Consider the following 15,382-nt stretch of genomic DNA (forward strand, 5'->3'; position numbering starts at 1 on the left):
TGTGAAAATAAATTTCAGACCACAATCAGTCACACAATCAAAAAGACATGATTATTACTTTATTAAGTTAGCACAGATTGGACTTTTACAAATTTTAGAAATGGTCAACAAATAGAATTGTCCTATTAGGGGCTGATATTCAGAAAATATATAAGCAATTGTTGGTGTGATAACAGGATAAAATTCTACCCTGTATCCCAATACTTCCAGTTTTATCCATCCATTTATAATAATTACTTCTCGCTTTTGCTTACTTAGTCATATACAGAGTGATATATGTGATCATCAAAAAGGATCAATTTTCAGTGATTTCTCCATCATATTACATGTATTCTCCACTGGAAAATGTATTTTTCCTTAGGTCTTTGAAGTGTGAATATATATATATAGGCCTGATCTTACTTCTGAAAATGCTTAAATCAGTAACTACAAATACCACATGACCACATTTATACACTATATTGTCAGAAAAATATTTTAGAATATTTTGAGTTGTCAATAGCTTATGATTTCAATCGTCTTGGTGGATATGATTGATTGCTTTTCACTTTCAAGCATATTCAAAATTTATTACAAAAGAAGAATGGTGAAACAAAATATATGATCTGCTCTTGGTATTTCAGGACGCTCAGCAGTCACACAGAAACAAATGTTTGAATTTCTTGAGGAAGCAGAACAATAGCCCTTCAGAGAGGGGTGAGCCTCTCATCCTCTGTCATGAAGGCCTCATTAATGTGCCCTCCCTTCATGTCCAGGGGATCACAGGGGATGCCATTTTCAACTGTGATCATGTTTTCACACTTATCTTCAGTGTCATCCACTTCAGGCGGTTCTTTGTTCTTTCTAAAAGCACATAAAAAAGAGTGATTGGCATCCAGAAGGACCATAAGCATGGCTGCATATGGTCTTCTGTACGAACATGGAGAACAGGAAGGGGAATAGGAAGCTTAGAACAATGAAATAATTAATGATATTGTGTAATTTTCAAACAAATTTCAAAGACCATAAAGAGTTGGTAAGGTGAAAAGATACTACCAAGATAAGAAGTCTGTATAGATGATATATAATAGTGATCAAAACAAGTGGTCTTATTTAGAATACTAAAATTGATATAGATGAATATGTATATGAATGAATATGAGTATGTATACACACACAAATTGCATAAAATAATGTGAAGAAAATGTATGGTAAATTGGCAAGTTTAAAATCCAGCTCTAGGAGAATAACTTAAAAACAACTGAATTATTAAAAGTAATGAACTCCTCTCATGGGATTGGACAAATTAATGTTCTGAAAATGTTGAGTGAAAATCAAATAGAAATGAGCTGCCAGAAAGCAAATTAACATTACTTTGTAGAAAGTAAGTGCTATAAACTTCAGATATTGCTGCTTGGCTCTACTCATTACAAAATAATTGTGTTCATTTGCAAGTCACAATTTTGGAACTCAGAACATATTTTTCCTAATTACAACTCTTAGTTATAATTCCAGGTCATTCCAAAAATTCCATATGACAGGATAAATTTTTTAATTTCTCATAGTTTCATTCTTTGTAGACCTTGCTGACCCCAACCCAAGTAGTAGGCAGATCTGTAACACTTCTTTGGAGTGTGGAAAACTGTTGACTCAAATTCAAAAGTTTTTCCTGCGTTTTGCGAGAGACTAAGACAATGAGACAATTATGCTTGACATCATGCAGTAAAAGAAAAAAGAGAGGTGGGTGCCTCTGGCAACCAGAAGAAGGAGAGGTTTCCCTAAGGCTTATCACAGGCTGGATGTTGGAGCACCGCTCCATGGTGGCACCACGGAGGCATGATGATAGGCATGAGGCTCCTGGATTTGCAAAGGATTCTCTTGCCCCAGGACTGTGTAGAAATGCCAAAATAGCAGACATGAAAAGATCATCTGGCTGAGATGCTGGGTACTATAGTGGTGACCAGGGTAGAGTCCCACCACTATGAGAATCCCTCAGGACCCTGGTGAGTCTTTGACAGGTGAGGAGATGGTGAAGTTGCCCCAGTGATGATGGAGGTGGAATTTCCTATTAGTCCTGCATGAGAATGTGCTTTAAAGAATATGGTGAAAGAAAATGGAGAAAAGAGAAAGCTCTTTTTTATAGAAGAATGCCAACAAATATAGAAAGAGTAATAGGAACAGAAAATCACCACTATAATAATAATTGATTCTGATGAGGATTATCAATGGATATTAAACCAGTGAAAGATGGCTGGAGAACAGGATATTGCATGGTCTCAAATTATTACCCCCATAAGCAAATACTAATTATAAAAAGACACTTGTATTTTGCCAAAAGAGAAATCTAGTGAAAATTTCCAACAATGAAAGACACTGACAAGTCTGTCCTGATGTGATATGCTGAGCAGATCACATATATGTTTTTGATGTGTTCCAGCCCCACCCCCTCCAATTTGTTTTGACCTGAATCTCATAATGAGGAACCTAATCAGGAAACCCCAAATTTAAAAATGTTTTGCAAAACAGCTGACCTGGACTTAGCACAGAGTAGGCATTCAACTCTAAGAGTGGGTGAATCAATGAATGTAGATTAATGGCTGACTGGCTGGATAATAAATATACAGATGGATAGAAGATGCGTGGGTGGCTGAACAAATGATGAAAGGTGGATGGAGAGATGGAAAAAAGAATTAATCAATGAATGTAGTTCAATGGCTGGCTGGATGGATAATAAATTAATGGCTGTCTGAAGGGATTGATGGATGGATGGATAGACAGATAATAGATTGAACAATTAGATGTATGGATGGATGGACTAAGGTTGTAGGTAAAGTTACTCAGGCAATAGCCCAAGGTAGACCTTGAATGGGCTTTACCACAAGAAATGAAGGAAGGAAGGAAGGAAGGAAATTTTATGCACAATAAATTTCTTATATGTCTTGTATTTTAAGCTTTGCTGATGGTTTATTAAATAATTTCAAATAGTTGTTCATTTAAAACAAAGGTAAAGCAGCATTCCAATTCTATAGATCCCAATGTCATCATCTGAAAGTATTTTATCATTGTATAGGCCACCATCAAATGTCACAATTAGTCACTATAGGCAATCACTGAATTGCAGTTGTCACATTTTAAACATTTATTCATAAAACTTCTGGCCCAATGCTGGGTTGTAAGTCAAGAGTTGTGGTCTGAGAGACCTAGGGAAAGACAGGCTGCTGTATTTTTCCATCCTTGGGGTAAAGACACTGCACTGGCCATGGCAAGCGCAAGCATCAGCAATCAGCAATCAGCAATCAGCAATCAGCATGGGTTGGAGTGGATATAGATTTTAATGTGATGAGAGGATCCTCCCAGGTGAAATTATCCACCAGAGGATTAGAATACTTCGGTTTCTCCTCCTGTGGATAAATGTATTGCTACTTACCACATCCTCCAGAAAGCAAAGGAAAATGACATTCTATAAACATCAATCACATCACTTCCATTCATAGTATCCAACACTCACTAACAACTACATTTTGAGTGCCTACTATGTTTATGGAAGAGATACCGTCCTTGTCCTAAAAATAGCTCAACAAAAAAGAAAACACCATATGCACTCATCCTCCCTCTCCCCATTTTAATGCTTTATAAAAGAGAGGAATGATTCTTCTAAAGATGAATCTGTAAGTAGCAAGTGTCTATTTATAAATTATCATTAAAAATAGCTATCTCATGTAAATTCCCCCCAAATCCCTCCTCACTGGGCTTGGAGTGAATAATAATTTTCCACAACAACAAATAGATTGTAGACAGCCAAGTCTTACCCTAATATTTTTGTATGTTAAGTATGAAATCTGTATTACAAACATTTTAGTAAAGGAAGCATTCTGAAGTAGGTGGCAATGCAATAGTAGTCTTAGAAATAATGATTGCCAGGGTCTATTTTCCAGTTTCCTCAGTTAAAAAAAAGTATTTATGGAGTTAGAAGAAAAATAACAAAGAGCTAGATGTGTGTGATCATTACAAGGGATCTCGCTTCCCCCTCCCCACCAACAAGGAAAAATAATTCCTCAGGCATCACAAAAGAATGGGGAAAAACTAAAAAGGAAGATGTAAACAAATGAGGACAAGTTTCTCTTCTTTAGAAGAAGAATAACATCTCAATCAAAAAGATTCCAAGGGGAATTGCTGTGGAAATTTATCAAACTGAGCAGTGTCAGTGGCAAATTAGGTGCATATTGTTCTTTTATAACCTTAGATCTAGTTGTTCAGAGTCCTGGCATTGCTGGGCTTTACAAAATGCAATGTCAGGAACTTGCTGGTTGGTGGACATGATAAGCAGCCCAAAGGTTATCTAATAGTAATATATCACTTTGTCACATTTCATAGTGTTTGCTGTAATAAACTGACTCACTCACTACCTATGCATTGCTCTTACTAAGAATAATAAAACTTAACTATCTTTCTGGATCATTCTGATTTGATGTTTTGCTAAAAACATGAGTTCTTTTTCCTGAAAACTAAAATCGAGTGTTAATTACTTCCGCTGTTCCTGCAACGTCAGGAAGTTTAGGAACAGGATGAAAAAACTGTGATTAAAATACCTGGAATGAGCTCCTAGGAGCCTTGAGAGTGAATATCTCTAATATATCTCATAAATTTACAGAGAACAGGGGCAAAAGAGGGAACAAAAGAAGCATTAGGTATGGCCCTCAGAGCTAGGGGATGTTGAGGAATGGGGTTTGTTCTGTTCTGAGATAAAGTAATGGTGCCAAAAGCAGAAAGAGTATTTCTGTCCCCCTTCAAATAAAATAGAGCTGACAGCCGGGAGTGGTGGCTCACGCCTGCAATCTCAGCACTTTGGGAGGCCAGGGCAGGCAGATCACCTGAGGTCAGGAGTTCAAGAGCAGCCTGGCCAATGTGTTGCAACCCTGGCTCTACTAAAATACAAAAATTAGCCGGGTTTGCTGGCACGTGCCTGTAGTCCCGGCTACTGGGGAGGCTGGGGTAGGAGAATTGCTTGAACCCAGGAGGCAGAGGTTGCAGTGAGTAGAGATTGCGCCAATGCACTCCAGCCTGGGCAACAGAGCAAGACTCCATCTCAAAAAAAAAAAAAAAAAAAAAGAGCTGAAGATTCAAGACCCAAGAATAGCCAAAAAGACAATAAAAGACAGACAAATATGATTTTCAAACAGGACAGAATCAATTATTGGGGAATTGGGACTGTCCTCAGAATCTCTCTGGGTGATTCCTGGGGGCAATAGTGTTACTGGAATGATTGAGTGGGCATTGTAGCACAGTGAGATTGACGGACTTTGAAATCAAACCTATCCAGTTTTAAATCCTGTTCCTATTACTTTTTAACCATGTGAATGTAGGCAAGTTGCTTTACATGTGCCATATAATAGCAATGATAATGCTAATGATAATATTAACTATCTATTATATGGTAGAAATCAGACTAGGGTTTTGTATGCATCATCTCACTTAATTCTTACTGTAATATTATGCCTATTTTATCATCCCTGTTTTTCAAATCCACTGCCTTAACCACTCAGCCATGACTATGTGCCTCATCCCTGTTTTCAGGTGAGGGAACTGACACTCAAATATGTAGAGTAACTTGGCTTTCAGAATGAAACAAGATTGATGAAAGGAGTTGACCTAGAACTCTATGTACTCTTCCCAAACTTTACTCAACACACTTACATTGGATTTTTATCAGGTATGTATACTTATGAACAGCAAAGAAAAACAATTGCTATATTCACTATGACATTTCTCATTTTATTTACATTTCTATTTTTAAGTCTATTTATTCATTTAATTACGACTTCGTAAGAATGTGAAGCTTCAGCATATAAAAGTATTGACTGAGCCACATCCCCTTGTATGAGAAACAAGATTTGTGGAAATCCAAATGTATTTTTATTTACTATTGACCTTACGGGAATAGAAGTATAACTAGAAACAAACCAAGCAAATTTACTAATGACTCTACTCAGCTAGGAGCATTAGCTAGGGTTCTATATCCTAAGTCTTTGACCCAGCTTTGTTACTATAAGATTATAATCTCCTTCTAGGCAAGGACCATCCATGTTATCTATGTTTGTCTCATCCACAATACATACTATAGCTCCTATTACAGAAAGGATGGTCAATAAAGGAATAAAATATTTCTACTTATCTGAGCTTTGGTTTCTGTAGAGGTGGATTTGGGTCATTGTTATAGTCCCTTCCTAAGACCCAGTCGTGACCTTAGATCCAAGTAAGGTCTATTCTACATCAATTCTATTACGTACATGTAAATATGAAATTGTGCTGTGTCCATGACTCTCCCTGTAAACCACAAAGTGCCAGGTTATATAAAATTAGCACTTTATAACTGCTTTGTATGGTCATGCTAGTAACTTAAATTGATACAGCACTTTCTAGCATGTAAACCATGTATATTCTCTGATTTTGTCTTCTTATCACTATACCATTTAACAAAGTATTATTATCATTTTCCTTATGTGACTTGCTCAAGGACACAGCTAACGAATGCCAGAGCCTGAGACTGGAACCCAAAACCAAGAGTCTTAGTGCAGTGTTCTTTCCATGAGAACACACATCACATTATCAACTTCATCACCATCACCATCACCATCATAACCATCATCACTAACACCATCATCATTATCACTACCATCATAAAATTGACCATACAGCCAATACATCTACTTCTAGGCTGTGCTAGACACTAAATCTAGTAGAGACATTATTGTGAAGTATATGCAGTTCATCTTGGTTGCCTTCCCACTAGTTCTGCTCCCTAATTGTTGCCCCAAATTTTAAAAAATTACTTTTCCAACTTTTTTCCTTCAGCGAATCTCTCATTTCCACAAACTGCTATTCTTAACCAGAGGGCAATAGAGAAGCAACCTCTTCTAGGTATTTCACAAAAGGGTGGCAGCTGTAATGATGTGTTAGATCTGGGTGGTACAGCTTTTCAAGGGCTGATTGCTAAATATTCAGAATCTTTCAGCCTTGATAAGAAATTGGCAAATACCACAAATCAGAGTATTTTTTAGAGAGAGAGCTGGTTAACCAATTCACCACTATTGTGGTGCCCAGTAGACCTCACAGCATTATTTGCATTTTAAAACAAGTGTTTATTCAGCATCAAAATAGACACATAGACCAATGGAACAGAATAGCAAGGACAGAAATAAATCCATGCACTTATGGTCAACAGATGTTCATCAAAGGTGGCAAGAACACACAATGAGGAAAGAACAAAATAAGAGGTGTTAGGAAAACTGGATATCTAGATGCAAAAGAATGAATCTAAATTGTTGTCTCATACTAAATACAAAAATCAACTCAAAATAGATTAAAAACTTAAACATAAGACCTGAAACTGTAAAACTACTAGAAGAAAACATACAAGAAAAGCTCCATGACATTGGTCTGGGCAGTGAGTTTTTGGATATGATCCCAAAAGCACAACAAATTCAAAAATAGACAAACGGAATTTACACCAAAGTAAAATGGTTCTGCACAGCAAAAGAGTTAACATCCAAAAATATATAAGAAACTCAAACAACTCAATAACAAGAAAACAAATAACCCAATTAAAAAATGTGCAAAGGATGTGAATAGAAAATTTTCAAAAGAAGACATACAAATGGCCAATGAGTATAGGAAAAAAATGTCCAACATCAGTAATCATTAGGGAAATGCAATTCAAAACTACAATGAGATATCACCTCACTCCTGTTAGAATACCTATTATCAAAAAGACAAAACATAGCAAGTGTTGGTGAGGATATGGAGAAAAGGGAACCCTGGGACACTACTGCAGGGAATGTAAATTAGTACAGCCATTATGGAAAACAGTATGGAAGTTCTTCAAAAAATAAAAAATAAACTACCATATGATCCAGCAATTCCACTTCTAGGTATATACCCAAAAGAATTGAAACCATTATGTCAAAGAGATTTCTGCACTCTCATGTTCAACCCAGCACTATTCACAACAGCCAAGGTATGGAATCAACCTAAGTGTCCATCAAAGAATTAATGGATAAAGAAAATGTGGTACAATGATATATTATTCAGCCTTTAAAAAAAAAAGGAAATCCTGACATTTGTGACAATACAGATGAGCCTGAAGAACAGTATGCTAAATAAGCCAAGCACAGAAAGACAAATGCTGCATGGTCTCATTTATGTGTAGAATCTAAGATAGTTGAATCTACACAAGCAGAGAGTAGAATGGTGGTTGCCAGGGGCTGGCATGGGTAGGAGGAGATGTCGGTCAAAGGATACAAAGTTTCTGTTAGACAAAAGGAATAAGTTTGGGCAATCTACTGTACAGCATGATGACTACAGTTAATAATTATGTATTACGTACTTGAAAATCGCTAAGAGAGATCTTAAATGCTCACCCCCTAAATTAAGTATGTGATCTCATCCCCTAAAATAAGTATGTGAAGTGATGAATATGTTCATTATTTGATTCAGCCATTTCAGTTAATTGATTTAGCCATTTCATAATATATACATATATCAAAACATCAACTTATATGCCACAAATATATACAATTTTTATTTGTCAATAAAACTTTAATAAAATAAAACAAGCATTTAATAAAATCCCAAGCAATGATTTGGTGAATTGGAAAAGTTTCTACAGTTTGGTGGAAAATACCAAGATATTTTCCACAATATCTTGGTGGAAAAGAGATCCTTTCCCAGCACCTCTTAATCATAGCAATAGGTTAAGCTGATCTTGGATAATAATAATTACTGTTTGTTTAGTGCACACTATACCCTAGGTATTTTATACATATTTATGTCAGTCAGTCCTCATGAAAGTCCTGTGAAACATCATCTTCCTATTTCAGATGGAGAAACTGAGATTCCCTGGAAATCGAGTGACTCAACCAAGATTATACAGGTAAAGGGCGTAGCTGATATTTGAGTTTACCTAGTTTGGGCTCCATTGCCACTCTCAGTGTCCCTGAATAATTAATATAATGGTGTTATTGGCAAAGATAACCAAATTGTTAAAGCTTTGCTGAGAAATTTCCTCAATAGTAAGTTTAAATATATATATGTTAGATGACTCTGGCATTCTTGTCCATAGAAGCAGAAAGGTGACTTAGATAATCCCATGGTCCCTCCAGGTCTTCTAAGTTTACGATTTTGTACCACACAAACTATGTTCATTATTATCTAATGTATGGATTGGATTGTTGAACATTCCTCTGACCATCTTCCTCAAAACTAAAGGTTTTGGGGGCAATCCTATCTTTTCCATGATTAGAAAGGGCTTTTATTGTAATTTTCAGGGCTCTACTCACTTCAAACTGCACCTTTTCCTTGCATTTGAAGCAACATTTTGTCCAGGAGAAACCCACCACAAATTGTGTCAAACTTAAAACACAACAAACAATTTATCTTCAGAAGGTTCTCTTAATTTTCCTGACTATATTTGCTAATTATTGATGCTCTCCCGGTTTACACAAGAGATTTGTCCATCTGCTTTCCCAGTTTGACCATGAAATAAATTTGTGAAGGCAAGGCTGTGACAACAGCCTCACCTCTCCCAGGCAACAGATTATAATGCTACACACCCAATTATTATATTACTGCAGAATCTGCCCAGAAGGAAAGAGATAGCTGATCCCAGCACGAACTAGCTAAAAGACCAGCAAATGGCAAGATCATAAAATAATAGTAACAGCTAACACTTATTGAGCACTCACTGTGTGCCAGATACCACTCTAAGCACTCTATGTATTAACTCTTTTTATCCCGCCAAGTTAATTATTTCCAGTACACCTCACTGTCACTCTAGAAAAGTTATCTATTTACAAACAGTAAAAATAAAGTTAACCAGCTTGACTCTAGCACCACAAATCATATTCTCCTAAGTTTGGTTTCCCTAACTCATTGTGCTTCCTGATATCCATACAGTTAATGGATTATATACAAGGGCAGAATCTAAGAGATAAATACGTTGAAACTAAGCAATCTATCTCCAGAGTCCATTCTTCTAACTCCTACGCTACGCTGTACTAGTGAGAAAATTAGAAACCAAGTAGATGGAGTAAATTCACTAATGTTATAGTTGTTAGAACACAGAATCGCAGCATCTCAAGATTAATACAAAACAAAAATATTAAACATAGGTATTCAAGCATTGCATGAGAATATTTCTTAATATTTTCAAAACAAAAACCAAAACAAGCCAAAATCATCAAAAAAGGCAAGTGTAACATGATCCTAATCTCTGAATTTAATTTGAGGACTAGACAGAAAACTTATTTCATAGCATTTTACTTATCGTTTGTGAATAAAATTACAAAGCCCAAGAATTAAAATTATTACCTTCTGTTAGTTACTAGGTGAAACATATGGAAAGTAGTAAACTTCAAGAGGAGCATTTAATCAAACACATACTTACTTGGTGAAACACATCCCACATGTCCCATGTAGGAACCAACACTTTTGAAAACCATGTCCTTGTTGTGTTCAAATGCATGACACTGTAATTACCACTTACCAGAATTCCTTTTCCATAGTATCACAAGGGAAGGTTAGAAGCATTAAAGTTTGTAGTGAAAAGCTGAGGATTTTTCTATCTTCCCCACTGGATTAGAGGTACTGGTAAACAAAATCATGCTGAGAAATCCTGTCTACTCTTCTTCTCCACTACCTCAGTAACTTCCCTACAGGTATTAAATTCCCTCTTGAAGCAGTATCAATAATTTAAACATCTAAGTTTGCAAGTGCCCCACAGAAGTTTTCAAGTGCCCCCAGAATCTAGGTAAACGAACTCAAGAAGTGAAAATCTGCCTATAGATTGTTAAATTGAAAGCTCTCCAACTCAATGAATTAGAATAACCTGGGTATTCATTAAAACGCATCCCTTCAGAGATTCTAATTTAGTGGGTCTGCAATAGGGCCAAGGAATCTATATGTTAAACAAATGTTCCAGGTGATTCTTATGCTGAGAGTTGATTATTTAAAGGCCATGAGAAACACAGCTCTTTTTTGTATCATAGGCACACTAGGGATGAGTGTCCATCAAAGGGAGGGAAGTATAAAAAGGCACAAAGACATCTGGGACAAGATGGTAGCCTACATGCACTGTGCTAAGAAGAGGTAAGCCAAGGTAAGGAGGCATGGAACTATGAAACTGCTGGCATTTGGATGTGGATGACTACCAAAGATTAACTCTGCCTACCCAAAAAGTTTGTTTAGCTCCTTATATCTCGTTTACAAAATCACAACACAGATATTAAAGGCAAGTCTGGATATGAACCATTTATGTGGTACAGAATAGAGGGAAAGATAGTTGTGAAAGAAGCCTAGATAAGTAACGGACATTGGACTCTAAAATATATCTAAAAACAAGAGCATAAGTGATACTTTTGAAAATCACCAATTTTTTCAAAGTTTCAAATTTAAGGCATTATCTTTAGCCAGAGGAAAATCCTCTCCTGATTTGTCCAAGTCATGAGAAAATAAGAAAATGCTCTTTCAATCACTCCCTTTAAATATCTTACCTTCTACGTTGCCGGATCCCTGATAAAATCAGTAGTGTAATTGCAACTATGACGATGCAAAATATCACACCAAATATAATAATCCAGATGGGCACAGATGGGTCCGTGGGTGGTGCAAGTGTGGAAGGAATTTTTAAAAATTCCAGAGTTTGGTCATTCAGAGAGAAGGCATTGTTGATCCGGTTCCTGTTCATTCTAAAATGCAGTGATAATTAAAAATAAACAAAATAAGACAGAAAAACCCTATTAAGACAAAGTACAAACCTGTTTCTCCATGATTATAAATATCTCTATAAACAAAGCATCCTCCTGGCAGGAGACTTCAAGTTGACTAGAAAGTTTGCTGAGGGCAATCATGTCAGTTTCTCTTAAGTTACAGTGCTGGCTGCCAGAGGGATGCCCATATATCCACTGCTGCCCTCATTGTTGTGAATATCCAGATGTCCTGAGCTTTGAGCTCCGTCCACCATGTTTTATTTCCTGAGAGGTAGTAAGGTACGAGGAGGGACTCATCTCTGGAGGTGGGGCTCTGACCCTGGACCAAATTGAGGACTAACTAAAACAGAGCTGGGTGGGGTGAGTAGCTTTCCATCAGACATGCCCACCAGTGTGCCATGTCAGTTTACCGTTGCCATGGCAACACCTGGGAGTTACCACCCCTTTCCATGGCAATGACCTGATGACCCCAAAGTTATTACACTTTCCTAGAAATTTCTGCATAAACTGCTCCTTAGTCTACATGTAATTAAAAGTGGGTATAAATATGACTGCAAAACTGCCCTGAGCTGCTATTCTCTGCCTACAGAGTAGTCCTGCTCTGCAGGAGCAGTCACAGAGCACTAACATCACTGGTGCTGTAATACTGCCTCTTCAATAAAGTTGGTTTCTTCTACTTCTGGCTCTCCCTTGAATTCTTTCCTGGGAAAAGTTCAGAACCCTCATGGGCTAAGCCCCAATTTGGGTTTCACCTGTCCTATGTGAGTACCTTCTAGATTAGAATGACAAAGCTCTATTTATGGTCACTTACATAAATATCACACCCCCCAAAAGTAAAATTACATGTAAAATATGGGTGATGAACGTGAGAAGTAAAGAAAACCAGAAGCAAAAAAGAAAACATGAATCAGGAGTGGTTTCAAATCCATCAACTTGATCTTGATCTTTTTTTTCATCAATTCAACAAACATTTGCCCAAAACTTACTAAATATCAAATACTGTGCTAGATGCTAGAGATAGAACATGAAATTAAAATACCAAAAAGCTTACAGTCTACAAGAGCGACAGACTAGTAGATCCACAACTACAGTGTGGTGCAAAATATTCTGTGAAACAGGCTAATATGGGCACAGTATGAGCAGAGGGAAAGGTTAAGTACACCAGAGAGAGAAGTCAGAGCTGCTTTGCTATGGAGGCCATTTCTGAGCTCTGTTTCGAGGAACAAGTAGGAATTTTTTAGACCAAAGTATGTAGTGAGCATAGGAATGGAGACATGGTAAAGTAAGACTTGTTCAGCAGACTACAAATAGTTCCATAGGACTAAAGGCAATAATAGTTTAGGAGTTCAAAAGATTAGAAAAATGTTACTTTTCCTAGGAAATATCTACATTTTTAGTGGTGGTGGCAGTTAAGGAGAGGTTGGTAGCAAAGACTTATTTAATTAAAACAAAAGAAGTGAATTTCTAACTGGAACTTGTAAACTGGAGAGTCCTTGGAGATATTTTATGACCTTTATTGAATTTGTACTATGCAAGCTGACTTTATCTACCTCTAGAGCAGCCCTGGAAAACAGAAATATAATGTGATCCTCGTATGACTTAAAATTTTTTAGTAACTGCACTAAAAGAAACAGATTAAACTAATTTTAATAATATATTTTTGTCTAAAATATCTGAAAATATATAATTTCAACATGTAATCATATTGAGTTGGCTTTGCATATTTTATGTTGGTTTATTTATTTGTTTGAGATAGCCATGATCATTGCAGGCTTCATTGCAGCCTCGAACTCCTGGACTCAAGCAATCCTCCTGTGTCAACCTCCCAAGCAGCTAAGCCTACAGTTGTGTACCAACACGCCTGGCTCTGTGCGTGTGTATATATGTGCATGTTTAGACAGGGTCTCACTATGTTGTCCAGGCTGGGGCTCCACATTTTATTTTGTACTATGTCTTTGAAATTTGGTTTATATTTTATACTGTGAGCACACTTGACTTTGGACTAGCCACACTTCAACTGCTTTATAACCACATGTGGCTGGTGGCTATGGTACTGAATAGCCCAAGTCTACAGCCAGATAGCACAGCTTGAGAATCTCTGCAGGCCAGCACCAGGCTATCAGGAAAGACCTCCTTTAGTAAATAAAATCTATGCTGAGGCATGATTATTATTCATAGATGTGAGAGCAAACTCTAGCCAAATAATCTACAGCAAGGGATAATTTAAATGTCATTTTTATCAAACAATGGAATATTTCCCTTTGTCATAACCTAATATTGATCATCTGAGAACACAAACTTTTATACAAAATAATGAAACCCACTGCTAAGATGTAACTCAGAGGAAAATGAAAAATTGTTCTGCATTCTCATTCTATCTTCCTGGTTCATTAACGCTTTGTTACTTTCTCACTCTAGGCTTAGAGTGTATTCTATCACCTCTCAGACTGACTGGAAGTTCTAGCTCAGGTACATATTAAATCTGCTCCACCACTGGAATCACCAGTTGGCATCAGGCATCATGTATATCTTTCAGCCAAGAGTAGTGTTGAATTAGGCCAGACCCTCACAAAAGAACTAAAACAGACATCTTGGAATTAGTTGGTCACTCCTTTACCTCATACCATGTACACTCTGCATCGGTAAAAAGTCCAGTACTCTGTTTTGCCCATTTCAAGTATTTTACTTGAATTCTGTAATTCTCATTCTGTTGGCTATCCCTACTTCCTAAATAGTTTCTCCTGCTAGGACATTTGAAATAGACATTTTGTTGTGAACATATTCACGTACTTCCCAGACCTTCACCCTAAGCACTCTGTGTAAAGGAATGACCAACCAATTCTAAGACCTCTGTTTTAGTTCTTTGTGTACTCTGGTCAACAGGAAAAATCACTGGATATGGTGGCAGCATGCCTAGGTTCAAGTCCTCACTCTTTCTTTCTAGCATGGTGGCAGTAACAAATCAGTTAATCTCCCTGAGCCTCAGTTTCTTCATTTATAAAGGAGAGAGAACAATAATTACTCAAAAAGTATTGGCGTTGGCTGGGTGCAGTAGCTCATGCCTATAACCCCAGCACTTTGAGAGTTTGAGGTGGAAGGATCGCCTGAAGCCAGTTCAAGGCCAACCTGGGCAACATAGCAAGATCCCATCACTATAAAAAAAAATTAAAAATTAGGCAGGTGTAGTGGCACATCCCTGTAGTCCCAGCTACTCAGGAAGCTGAGAAAGGAGGATCACTTGAACCTCAGGAGTTCAAGGCTGCAGTGAGCTCACTCTCCTTTTTTTCCACTCTATCCTTCTTTTGAGGCATTGTTTCCTTTATATTAACATTTCCTGGACCTTCACCACAAGCACTCACTCTCCTCCTCCCGTCAACTAAAGGCCTGGTTTAACCCAGTGCCTTCATTTTCCTTGTAGCCCTCATAGATCATAAGACATAAATAAACTTTTTGTAATGTAAATTATATTTATAATTCTTACTCCCTAAGTAGTGAAAGTCTTAACAGTATTCTTAGTAGCAGTGAAGAAGCAATTTAGTTCAAACTTTCTTGTTAGAGCACATTCAACCATTTCTCACTGGTATAGATCTTCAGTGCCTTTGCTTCAGCAAAAGAAATAGATCATGTTCACAAAAACCTTT

At 37.0% G+C, this 15,382-nt stretch overlaps 1 protein-coding gene across 1 annotated transcript in view; it reads right to left on the reverse strand.

Moving 5' to 3' along the window:
* Positions 1–29: 29 nt before the first annotated feature.
* Positions 30–15,382, reverse strand: part of CLTRN (collectrin, amino acid transport regulator) — a 38,267-nt gene continuing 22,914 nt past the window's right edge. Inside the window, exons 5-6 of the mRNA XM_003920348.3 lie at positions 11,526–11,720; positions 30–843 (exon numbers count right to left, since the gene is read on the reverse strand). Coding sequence (XP_003920397.1) covers positions 687–843; positions 11,526–11,720 — 352 coding nt within the window. The 3' untranslated portion in view covers positions 30–686. The remainder of the gene's footprint in view (positions 844–11,525; positions 11,721–15,382) is intronic.

Source organism: Saimiri boliviensis, chromosome X (assembly GCF_048565385.1).
Source record: "Saimiri boliviensis isolate mSaiBol1 chromosome X, mSaiBol1.pri, whole genome shotgun sequence".
In the NCBI taxonomy this organism is placed as follows: domain Eukaryota; kingdom Metazoa; phylum Chordata; class Mammalia; order Primates; family Cebidae; genus Saimiri; species Saimiri boliviensis.